General features: G+C 37.1%; 1 protein-coding gene across 1 annotated transcript in view; it reads left to right on the top strand.

The window, feature by feature from the left end:
• Nucleotides 1-13398, top strand: part of PLA2G4A (phospholipase A2 group IVA) — a 79066-nt gene that overhangs the window by 52547 nt on the left and 13121 nt on the right. The window contains exons 9-13 of the mRNA XM_074907686.1: nt 3271-3493; nt 4912-5026; nt 9209-9346; nt 9668-9760; nt 12671-12742. Of these exons, the coding sequence (XP_074763787.1) occupies nt 3271-3493; nt 4912-5026; nt 9209-9346; nt 9668-9760; nt 12671-12742 (641 nt within the window). The remainder of the gene's footprint in view (nt 1-3270; nt 3494-4911; nt 5027-9208; nt 9347-9667; nt 9761-12670; nt 12743-13398) is intronic.

Consider the following 13398-nt stretch of genomic DNA (forward strand, 5'->3'; position numbering starts at 1 on the left):
TAAAACCTGTTCATGGATTCTTAGTGTAAGGAGATATGAGCAGGTGTATTTCAGCTCGTAGGAAAGAATACCGACTGACTGCCATGCTGCAGGACAACCTGCTATGGATTGCCTTGTATCACTCCTAATGTCAACTGTTTAATTTAGAAATAACATTGGTTTTTAAAATAGTTAGTCAGATGGGAGTAAAATCTTCAAAGAAGCCTGAATTAGAATGCCCTTATCAGGTATTTATTATGTCCTTCTGTCTGAGTACTTCAGCCCATTAACAGGAACAACATCAACAGGAGAAAACCAGAGTGACATCACTGTGTGAAAGGGTGTTATGAGCTCAGGGTTTTTTAGGCAGCAGAATGCTTTGAACCCCAGTGTTATGTCTGCCTCAACCACTCTTCTGAATAACAGGGTTTTGCTTCTTCCTGCCCAGTGCTATGAACTTGCAGCCTATTGTCTTCTTGGCTTTTATAAAAATTGTGTCAAATTACATTTATTACAAATGTGGAAACTATTTGTTTTGACATTTCTCAAATTAAATAATGTAACATTTAAAAGCTGGGTGATTTTTGTCAGCCGAAGGCATCTGACGAATTCAGTCCAAATTTCTTAACTGTTTGGACTATAACACTACATTTTTTTCATTAAATGAAAAATTGCAGACTTCCTTTTGTCTAACTTTAAAGCTTGGTTTTAATGTCAATAGATCAGGCTGTGGTAGAGGATGTTACATCTAAAAAAATTTTTGAACTTTACAAGGGAGTATCCCAAATGTCACAAAATATAATTTTGTCATTTTACCAGTTTGAATACTGGAGCTGCATCTGAATCCAGTTTAGGGCTACCTAGTACAAGAAAGGTGTTGACAAACTGGATTAATTCCATTAGAGTACCTCCTAGGCAATTAGGGGACTAGAGTGTCTAAGAAACTGAGGCAGCTGGATTTTTTTATTAGCCTTGAGGAGTAGGCAAAGGTAGTGGTCGTGGGAAAAGAAAACAGACTCTATTTGGAGACACACGGAGGACAATGAGTAAGTAATGGCTATAAGTGACAACGAGAGAAATTTGGTTAACTGTTAGGAAAATTATTTTGCAGTGAGTGGTCAAGCACTGGAATGTATTGCCCCATCCTTACTGAACTAGGCTGGGTAAGGTGTTGTCCTCTCTCTATCTGACTCAGTGAATACTTCATGTGAAAGCAGAACTTGACTGAACAAAGCCCTGAGCAACCTGATCTGATTTTTAAGTTGGCTCTGCATTGAGCAGGAGGTTGGAATAGAGACCTCGAGGTTCCTTCCAGTCTAAAGTATAAGATTATATGAATGTCTCATTTCTTCAAGAGCAAGGCAAAGACTTTTGTTGGAATAGCTAAATAGAAATGAACAGGGTATCTGTAGGGTGAATTCTATCCCCAGGTTTAAGTCTCAGGAAGCACATGACTTTGGTTCCACACGTTCTGAGGAAATACTCTAACCCCAAAGTTGTTAACTCTCTTTAAATAGATCTGTTCTGTTTCTTCAACTCGTGTGGGGCTTTCTTCCCCCTTCCCAGACTAGATAGAAGGCTTTCAGAATGCTAGAATGTTTTCAAATGCCTGAAGTGTCTATAAATAGAGTAGGTTTCTTGTTCGGATTGGGCTGTAAAGGGTTGAGATCCCTGGAAGCTGCGTTTTCTGTCACTAGTGGTTGGGGGGGGCAGATTTATCACTGTCTATTGAGAGACCTGAATGTACTTTTGTCAAATCTGAGAAAAGCAGAAGATAACATTTAGCTGGATGAAGAGCAGTTGAATAGTGCAACAACAGTGTGAAAAATTTTCACTGTGTTTCATGTAGTCCATGTTGTGAAAAGATGTCAGGCAGCTGGTCATGAGGTCCTTTTTTGGGAAAATCCAGGTGTGAATACATATTTGATCTAACGTAAACCTGTAAAATCTATATTAAAATAGCAAGATTATCTGAACTGATTCAGTCAGAAACACATGTTGGAAACTTGTATTTGAACAAATTTGCTTGTGCTGTTTTGGTGATGTCACCTATTCTGATTTTCCTTGCTTGATGAATAAATAATTGACAATTTGGCACTCCCTTTCTTTTCTTTTTTTTCCATGCACTCTATTACTTGGGAATAATGCTCTTTTCTTTATTTTTTTCTGAAGGGTGGAGAATTCCGTTCCTGGCGAGAGAGGCAGGTTTTTGCTTGTTCACTGAGATGCATGCCTAACCTTGGAGCAATGCATTTACCTCCCTGAATGTTTCTGTCATCTTGCTTCAGCCTTGTACTGAATTCTTCATCCTGCATTTTCCTTTCTCTGCTCACATGGAAGCTTGCTGCTGTGTTTGTTCCACCCGCAAGCTGACATGCATGCTAAGCTGTAGAGACTGCGCAAGGATGAGTGATTCAAGTTCTTACATCATGCATGTGACAGGGTTCATCACACTGTCGAGTATATTGCCAGACAGTGATCTCAGGCCCAAGCTTACATTGCTGTGCAGACTTATGCCTGCAGTAGGGTATGTATACCTGAGCGAGCTAATTGAATAAATAATAGTGAAATGAGAATCTAGTAGATGAGGACGGCCTATCTTGAGTCTTCACCCATAGTGTAACTTAAGCCAACCAAGTGCAAAACACAGTTGTCTGCATGTGTGTCTCAACTTTGCTTTGAGTAAACAAAACTTCAGTTTCTAGAGTTAGTGATGAAATCAAGCTTTGCCTGATAGGCCCCTTCTGAATCCTCAATCAACTAAAGCTCTGAACAGGTTATAGTTATTGTGCTTAATTTTTTTATGAAAACATTTAGATCCTGGAAAGCATGCCATATACTAATATATTTTAGGAATTTCTGAATAGTGATATTGAACTGGAGAGTGACAGAGAGAGGTATATCTTAGAGTGAAAGAACTTCATGTGTAAACTTATAGAACCCCCAGTTTGCCAAATTTAGGTATGCTGTGACAACTTGAGAAGCAATTTTTTCAGTTTATGATGATTCTGTCTGTTATCACTTAAACAGATAAATAAGGAACACTTTAATCTTTTCCATCATACACATTATGGAAGTGTATGTTGAGTGTTTAATTGTATGCTTACATGTAGAACAAATTGTTGTTTAGCTTTCTATGTCTTGAGAAAAAGGAAATGATAATTTACGGTATAAATGGTGAGTAAATGAATCTGATTTAATCCGTGATTGTATCAAATTATTTATGAGCATTTCAGGCAGCTGACATTGAATCAGGATTTGATACTTAACAGAGCCTCTTTTCCACTGCAGGTACATGTCAACTTTATATTCACACCCGGATTTTCCAGAAAAGGGACCAAAGGAGATTAATCAAGAATTGATGAACTCTGTGAGTCACAACCCACTTCTGCTGCTCACTCCTCAGAAAGTCAAACGCTACATTGAAGCACTGTGGAATAAGAAAAGCTCAGGGCAGCCTGTCACCTTCACAGATATCTTTGGAATGCTAATAGGTGAAACACTTATCCATAATGTGAGTTCATTTTATTTATGATTATTAGAGTTGTGAAACTGTTGTGTAATAACTGCTGCTACTATTTTTTTTGAAAGGACCTTGGTAACAATCAACAAAGCATGTTTAGCAATAGGAATACTTAAAGTTACAGCTGAACAGACACTGAATAAGAAACTTGTAAAATGCTTTCCTTGCTCTGGGACGTGTTTCTGAATGGTACTCATTTCTTTAAAGACTAGGAAAATTTCACACATTCATGTGCAACAGAAATGAACTCAACCGCTGGGTACTTGCAGCAAGCTCGTAGCATTACGTATCATCCATCAAAATTACTGTCAAGCTATTTCAACCAAAAATTACAAAGTGGTGTAACTTCTTTATGCACATTTTGCTGTAAGAAAGCAGCGTTTGCTTAACAAAATACTAATTTCAAGGTGAAAGATCCACACTATTTATTATTACCTGTTTTTCTGAGAAATGAGACAATAGGAAGGCTTCATTCTTTTGTATTTTATTATTAAAAAATCCTAATTGACTGAATCTGGCACACAGACTTCAAGTTCAGGTGAGTCAAGTGAGCAGAATTTGGATCTGATCTTACGGTAAGATTGAAGTGTTTTAATAGATTCACAGATGTGTTTTATACACTTGTATCTTTCATGAATATACTTTGCCATTAGGTTTTAAACAATTTACATTACTGAAAAACAGGCAATACAGCTTTTAGTAACTGTGATATATAAGGTAAGTTTCTGACAATGAAGGGATGTTAGTATTGTGTGAGGTTAGAAGTCCCTCTTTACTAAGGAGTTAAATGCACAGATTTTTAGCTTAAATCTGAACCTGACACAATCAGTGAAAAATGGAAATAAGGCTCTTGGTTATTCACAGATAACACATCTTAGTACTATTAAGTCATAATTTCTTTCAGTCTTTCTTGATTGCAGACTCCATAATATTTTCTGGAGCAGATGCAGATCCTTGGTTAGCAGATGTAAGCCTCTTAATAGTCCATTTGCTTTTCTTAGTTATCTTTGCTTACTTTTCAGAAACAGCACAAATTGATAAATATTTCATGAACATTAATGGCATTTCTGCCTATGAAGTTTTTTCTTGTTTTCAACTTTTACAGTAGCAGAGGGAGAGTCCTTGCTTTGTCTGGCAATACTGTTTTCTTTTTGGCCGTGTTGTTCTGGATTCTATAACACATACTTACTTCATCTTCCTATTATGTCTTCTCCCACTCCTTCCTTCCTGAAATGTGCAGTTAAAAGGCATTCAAGTGGATTACTTCCCTTTACAGATTCTTCTGTTCTGTTTTTCTTGGAAGTAACTGAATTTGTCTATTTGAGAATTTCAGGGAAGTGAGTAGTCTCCCAAATACTAGCAGGCCTTTATAGGATCCGTTTGCACATAATGTCTTTCTTTTCATGCAGAGAATGGACAGCACTTTGAGCAACATGAAAGAAAAAATCAATAATGCACAATGTGCTCTCCCACTCTTTACATGTCTCCATGTCAAGCCGGATGTCTCAGAGCTGATGTTTGCAGGTATGTTTTTTACCTATGTATTGAGTCACTTGTGAAGAGAGAAGTGTGTAGCTGAAAAGCCTGTTTTTTAATACTTCCGAGAATAATTGTATCCTGCAACTTGGTACACTTTGAAATTATTAGTTTTATGGCAAGGATTAGGAAGGAATTTACCATGATATGAAACATTCTTCAGGGCTTAACAAAATTTGCATTGTTATGAACTGAGTACAGGGAAATTTTAATTCATAAAAGGAATAGGAGGTTGTGATGTCGAAGGAAATACCAAACAGGCACATCATAAAGACTGTTCTGGTGGGGTTTAAAAGGTGATTGGGAAATGGACACATTTGTGTTCATCAGCTTCTGGGAATCTGACAGTAGGGTCTGAAAACAAGTAAGTTTTTCAGAGATAAGTGATCTCATACCTAGGCAGGTGGATATTTATTCAGTTGGTGCAGTATTTGCACCAACGTTCCAGGGCTGTGGAGAACAGGCATTAAATGGATGTATTTCTCATGGCACACGATGGAACTGAGCCTTTTCTTGGCTTTTAAGATGTGTCTTTTCCTGTCCATGGAAGGTCAAGCAGACATGTCAGTGGCCCTTTTGTTCTCTATCATTCTTGGGTTTGGAAACTTATGCTTAGACCATTTTGTAACCATTAATTATATTTTTTTTAACCTGAAAATAAGTCTAACACCATAACAGCCTCTTTAGGTTTCTGTGAAATGTTAAGTGTGTGAACAAGTTTTGTTCTCTATATGTTACCAAAAAAAAATTATTTCCTACTGATTGAAAAGAATATTGCTTGTCTGTGAAGTAGCTAAGTACACTGCAGAAGCCAGAGAAAGAAAGCTGTTGTTTCTCCAACAGCAGAAAGCTGCTTAACATTAGTATATCAAATAAAGGGAAATGTCTTCAGTAATACAGGATTATTCCTCTTTCTAAGAGTGAAATCAGAATTGAACAGATATACTACCTCTTTTTTTACTTCTTGCACCGTGTAAAGTACTGTTGGTAACACAAAAGGGGATTTTGCTTTTATTTATTCCATAGGTTTTAATATCATCTAGTAGCCTCAGTTGAGAGTGTGTCCAGTTGTGCTAGATGCTGTGTCATGAGAAGTATATGTAAATGTAAAGGATATATGTTTATATGTGTATATAGTTAGATAGCAGACTGAGAAGGGAAACACCAAGTAACGTGTCCAAGTTTTATAATGTCAGACATTGTATCCACATTTTCTAAAAGAGATGATTTGGAAAAGTTGCTGTCAAAACTTTGTCCATAAATGAAAATGAGGTTGTAAATTAGGTTAATTTTTTCATGGGAGAACGTCTACTTTCCTCCTTAGGAAACTGAAACTTTTTGTTGGAAAACAAAAGTACTTTGTTTTTTGATGAGCTTCTGTTTTCTGAGAAATGTTGTTTGTGTTACTTATTTACTATTTTAAAAACAAAATTATCTTTAGTTAATAATGGCCTTCTCTAAGCAAGACCGGAAGCATGTCAAGACTGGTCTAATTTCTCTAGCCTTACCAACTGGTCTAAAAAAGGTATTGCCTCTGCCAGTGGGTCTTGGTTTTGCTTTTTTGGGGCTATCATCTATATCATTGTATAGGATACTAGCTCTTGATTGTTTGTATTGTAAGCTTTTTTTTCTCCTTTTGGAACTGAACAGCTATTCTTGATGTGAAATATGTAGTAAATTTTGAACAGAAATATTTACGCTTTCTTATTTACAAGATTATAGATGTAGGCTGAGATCTTTCATGTTAATTCAAGTTGAAATGCATTAATTATATCAGATAACATACCTTCCGGGAGTGATGGTGCAAGATTTCATGCAGCTGCTAATAGCTTTCATGCCCCAGGCTCTGCATGTTTTCCCTACCAATAGCATTTCTGACCCAGGTGGCGCTGGCCATACCCAAAGCTGCAGTAGTCATTTTAACTGAACATAATTACAGTGATTTAGTTAAAGACAGCTTTTGTTTTGTTTTGTTTTTTTTTTCCCCATTGCTGTAGCTTCTTTAATGATAAGAAATTATCTGAAGATACTGCTATCCAGTTTTAAAGTGGGGAGTTGAAAATAATGTTTGGCTCTGGTGTTGCATGCTTCCATCCCCTAACAGCCTCATTCACTGCTGCTACAATGCTAGACCAGTCAGAATTTGGATTTTGGGGTTTTGCTCTTGAAAGCCGTTATAGTAAACTTACATCATGCATGAGTGTGTTAAAATGCTACACAATTCATTTGGGAAGCAGGGCTGCCTTGAGGTATGGATGCCAAGTCATCGGCTCCCAGGCTCCAGGTTTCAGAGGGGTCCTGCAGCCCATCCTGGTTTAGCCATCTCAGCACACATACTGGATTGGGCATGGGGTTTTGATCTGCCCGGGTGCAACAAGGCTGCATGTGGATGTGGTGTTAGTGTGTGAGTACAGTCCGTGCATATATATGCCCAATTCTGAATCTGAAACATGCTTAATGTTGGCAAAATATTACCTCTTTGTCTTCCCTCCTGAGAACAGGAAAAATCTGTTGCATCTCCAGCTGGTATGAGGCAGTGTAGAGTTATGATCTTACATCAGAGCCACATCCAAAATGCACTGAACACAACTGAGAGGCTTGACCTTAGTACGTTTTGGGTTAAGCCACAGCCAAGAGTCTAGCCTGGTTTACTGGGATATAAACACTATGTGGTTCTCTTGATACAGAGTTCATGTCTCTTTGAACATTCAAGTCCTGCTCATTTAAATGGCCACTGTCTCAGGGAGCTTCTGGAATGGCAGAAGCTAATGCTGAAGAAGGCAGAAATCTTATTTCCTTAAACAAGATCTGTGATTTGCGGAATCATCTTCTTCAGTGCAAACACAGAATAAAAGCGGACTATCACAGATTAAATTAATTCAAATTCTAAATTCAGTTGTGCTGTCAGCGTGGTTCTGAATGCATATCTGCCAGTTCCTGTTTATATATCTGAAGGGAAAGGCCATTAAATTCCTGGGCTGGGTCTTCTAAGGAATTTCCCACTGCTCCAATAAATGTGAAGATTTGTGGGTAGTTTATTTGGAAAATAGGATATTATATTTGACTTAGCATAGATAAGCATTGCACCATGAAACGAAACTCTCAGCAGTCATGATTAAATCTTTACTGTTCGGGACAAGTGTTTAACCTTACTGTTAACATTTCAACAGAAACACTGAATATCTTGAAGAGTGGATGGCATTCTGTGACTTGTGGGGATTCTTCAAAGCTGTTTCATTTGCCTTTCTATTTCAGAATTATTTCTAGTTTGTTTATAGAAGCAGTCAAATCGATCACTATAGAATATATGGAAGATAAAATAGATGAATGGGTGAAATACTAAAAATTTAGGGTATTTTTTGTTTGTTATTGCTCCCTTTTTGCCATGAATTTTCTGATATAAGCAACTCCACTGGTATCAATTAAAATATTTCAAAATCAGCTAAAATCCATTTTCAAAAAAGGCATACATCATAGAATGTAAATCACTTCTAAAATTTTCTGCTAAGATCAGGAAATACATTTGAACATTTTATTCTGTATTTTAATTGAGCTCGCTATTCAACAAAACAGCATGTACTTTTGAAAATACGTTTGACATTGTTTGTTATTAATGTTTCTCAGCTGCCTCTCAGCATTGCCTTTTCATATTGTATTTCACCAGAAACTTTAGATTTTGATGAATCCAAATGCCTCTTTTAGAATATTTCACAACTTTTTTGATATTAAATAATTTTTTTGCTGCCTGTGTCACTGCCCTCCACATTTTTAGCAGGATCACAGTGAAAGAAAAGAAACTTGTAAATTAGACCCACGTTGCATTTCATGTGAAGCATGAGATGAAAACCAGATGGCATTTTGTTTTTCTCATTCTTTTATACTTCTGTTTTTACAACCTCATATTTTTTCACCAAAGTTTGCTGTGATAAGAGAAGATGAGAATGAGAATTCCTTCTCTGCTGAGCCTTTAGCCTGTCCTTCATTTGAAATCAAAGTTTTTACTTTTGCACAACTTAAGAGATATTCCTGTTGGTTATCCAGCTTCCCATTTAACTCGAATTTCTTTGCTTAAGCAGAGTTTTCATTTGTTTGTATGTTTTGTGTTTCTATTTCTCTTTCTATTCAGGTTGAGATTGCTAACTAAGCACAATTTTGTTTCTTATTTTGCAGACTGGGTGGAATTCAGTCCATATGAGATTGGTATGGCAAAGTATGGCACTTTTATGTCTCCTGATTTGTTTGGAAGCAAATTTTTTATGGGGACAGTGGTGAAGAAGTATAGTGAAAATCCCTTGCATTTCTTGATGGGTGAGTATATGACAGAAAGAGAATTTAAAATAAAACTAATTTCAGTAGTTCCTGGACAAAGAACTTTTAAATGCAGTCACACAAAGTGTGAGACAAGAAGTAGAGTTCTCAGTTTGTTGGAAGATATCCATTTGAAAGATTTCACAGACATGCTTTGGCATTCCCTGTTTTTCTGTTTCTGGTATGTACATTGCAGCTTATGACTTAGCACGTTCCAAAATCAGAGGTGTCTTCAGAGAGCAATCAACTGCTTAAATATTGCAATTTCTGGTTTTTTCTCTTCCACCAGCCTCCATTCATTGTTTATTTTTTCCCTTCCAGGTGTCTGGGGCAGTGCATTTTCTATATTATTTAACAGAGTGCTTGGTGTCTCAAATTCTCAGAATAAAGGACCCACCATGGAAGAAGAATTAGGTAATATTAGTAAATAATTCTACTATACAAAACAATTACTAGCAGGATTCAGTGCACTCACTCTGTGGAAGGATGGCACTCTGCTGGTAGTCATTTTACCAGTGTAGAATTCAATAACTTTAACTGCTGACATTTTTAGATGATGATGAGGCTTCATGGGGACCTTATAGCAGCCTTCCAGTACTTACTGGGGGCTACAGGAAAGCTGGGGAGAGACTCTTTATCAGGGGGTGTAGTGACAGGATGAGGGATAAGAGTTTTAAACTGAAAGAGGGGAGATTTAGATTGGATATAGGGAAGAAATTCTTCCCTGTGAGGGTGGTGAGGCCCTGACACAGGTTGCCCAGAGAAGCTGTGGCTGCCCCCTCCCTGGCAGTGTTCAAGGCCAGGCTGGACGGGGCTTTGGGCAACCTGGGCTAGTGGAAGGTGTCTCTGCCCGTGGCAGGGGGGTGGGACTAGGTGATCTTTGAGGTCCCTTCCAACTCCAACCACTCTGTGATTCTGTGGTTCTATTATTCTGTCCAGTTATTTTCATGAAGTTAAAAGAATCTATCTCCATTTTTTATGTTGTTATGCTAGATTTTGGAGGTCAGAAGCTGACAAGTGCTTGATAGTTACTTGTGTAGTCTCTTGACATTGGACTCCATTATGCAAGGGCTTGGTAAATAAAATTTGTTATCTCTGGGTTGTTAGATTGTTCCATTCTAACCACTGCTGGTCTCTGATCCTTTGCTTACTAATTTAATGATTTTTGGCACAAATGGCATAATGACTGTAAGGAAAGAGTTGTAGCTTGGTTTGTATAGACTTTATTGTGTTTTATTTGAGAATGCAGTTGATAAAGAAAGGTTGTTTTACACACTTTTTCCTGTTCAGAAGATGGCATTACAGGGAGATATATGACCAGTAAATAAAATGTATTAGATAGACAGATTTTTATGAAGAGTGTGGGGGGAAAAAGCAGATTGAGTTGATTTTAAAAACCCCAAACAAGTCCCTTGGCTCTCTCTGTCTCCTAATAGATGGTATTCAGCTGTTTGATAATGTACTTATTTATGGATGGCAATGAGACCTGTGTCTCCAGGTTCATATTTTTGATGCACCTCATGAGTGTTAACACCTACTAATGGAGAATCTCTGTTGACAGTGGAGAATTCTGTGTTACTGCTTTTTAAGATGCTGAGAGGCAGAATGTTATTTCTTATGCATGGCTCATTTCACATACAATCTTAAAAATATGCTTTGAAGTGGGGCTAGAAGTGAAAATACTTGAATCACAGTCTATTACCAGAGCTGAAGATGTTCCAGTGAAACCCTGGTACCACCAAAATGAATGGCAAAATGCCAGTGGACATCAGAAGACCCAGTCTTGCACACAGCATGTGTAAATCATCTAGATTTACACACATCACCTAGAGCACTCAATATTAAATTTTGTGTAGGGGTTACTTTAAAGAGATTATTTGATGTCCAACGATTGCATTTGTTGGTTTTGTTAGCTTCATCTTTTGGTCACTAGTTCTTATTTTGACCTATCTCCTATATCATGTCTCATGAATTTGTACATGTTTGTCTTTGGTGCATGTTTGTCCATAGACAGTATTTGAGTAGTGACTGAGGACCCACTGAGTATAACAAAGAAAAAGTATTTAAGGAAGAATACAAGATGACTAAGCTCTTCTGTTTTTGTGGGGATTTTTACAGTGTTGTATATAAGTCTAAGAGGATGTAATCCTCTGTAGGAAAAAAGCAACATTGGTGGTCATCTGTATCCATTGTTCATTACCGAGGGTAATAAAGCTATGTATTTTTACACTTGATACTGTGGTGACTCTCTCTTCAATCATCTCTTTCATCCAGGCATGCTTATAGGAATTAGATTTAGAGTTAAGCAAAAAGTGCTAAGTGTAATTGCCATTGTTTTGATACTGCATTTGGTAGAAATTATAGCATTTGTTGGAAATTACAGCCCAAAGGAGGAATATGCCACCAGAGACCAACATCTACATTATCCTTCTGTGAGAAAAAGTAAATGTTATTTTATTTTCATTTTTTAACAGAAAAAACAGTTAGTTGATAATACGTTCAACTTCATTAGGAAACAAACCTCATTCAGTTTATTTTAAATGGCTTCAAATTGCAACTAGAGATGATTCCTAGCATACTTTATACTAGGGAATAAAGGGTTTTAGTTTTCAGAAATCTTCTCTTGGATGCATTTACATCACTGCAGTTCAGTCCCTGTCTCCACTTTGTGGGATATAAACTTCCAAGATAAGGCTGCTTGTAAATCTGTATTTCAAGAAAGACTTCACTCTGTAATTAGCAAAAATTACGTTGTCATCCTGTAATCCATTCTCAATTGAATTCACCTCCACTACAACATTACCTGAGGAGTGGAATGTGTTGGTTTTCAGTATTCATTTTCACTTTGAAATAATGCCTTGAGATAGTAATGAATGGTTAACAATGACTTTGTGGTTAGGTTGGAAACAAAGCTGTTAACCCTAACAAAATGCAGAGTTTTCCCAGAGAAGTTCACTCATTTCTGGTTTTATTTCTCTCAATGTTATGAGGTGAAAACCATTGTGTTTTCTACCTGTGTAACTGCATTGACCTTTATTTTTCGCACATACTCCAGCAGAACTTTCATAACCATCTTGGCTTTTGTTTTCTCAGCCCTTTGACTTACCTGCTTATTGCAGGAGCTTTTAAAAATTGCAGGCTAAAGCCAAAATATTCTGAGCAGATTCTGAACATAGAGATGTCCACAGCAGATCAAATCTCTTCAGCTGTGTTTTCTGTTATAAAGACTATGATAGTTTTATGACTCAAATTGTTTTGAAATTCATAGCTGGTCTGACAATTAAACCCTAGCAGTTTAAAGTAATTTTATATTTATTTCAACAGAAAACATTAGGCTAAAGCATCTTGTAAGCAATGACAGTTCAGACAGTGAAGATGAATCACATCATCCTAAAGGTAAGGAAATCCTCATATTTTATTTCATAATTTACTTTTTTCATCAGCTTTCATGTGGCATGGTCAAGTTTGTGGATGCTGGTAATTAGCCAGAGCTGGTTTTCCTTAGCTTTACCAATAGTCTCTTTTAACTGAGAGCTCTGCTCTCATTTAGACCAATGGTAAAACTTAATTGTCTAGCCCAAGGATCTTAAAGGAGCCATTGGTTCAGCAAAATAGAGAAATGTTGAACAAGAGGCTTTGGCTTGACTGCATGCCTCCTGCTCAAGCAGATGATCAAATGATTCTCTCACACATCTTCAATCTTGGCATCAGCCCAACAGAGGTCTGTAGTTCTACATACATCTAAAAATTAGGCTTGCTGAGCCAGTAATCTCCAGAATCTGTTGCCAGCAAGCTGCTGCGCTCAGAGACATGTTTGAATTGTTAATTGCCCAGTAAACCTAACATTAGCCATTTTTTTCAAGGGTTTCTTGGCCAAATATTTACCTGAGAATGGTTTGTGTTTCCAACATTCATAGATGTCTTCTAGCACCTTTACAAATGACACCTGATATGGGAAATTCCTGGTACTTGGCACAATATTTTAAACAATGCCTTCTTCATTTCTCCTTAGTATCAAGCCTGAGCCTGAATTACCTTCTTATACAAAACAC

This window comes from Athene noctua, chromosome 5 (assembly GCF_965140245.1).
Source record: "Athene noctua chromosome 5, bAthNoc1.hap1.1, whole genome shotgun sequence".
NCBI classification, from domain to species: Eukaryota; Metazoa; Chordata; class Aves; order Strigiformes; family Strigidae; genus Athene; species Athene noctua.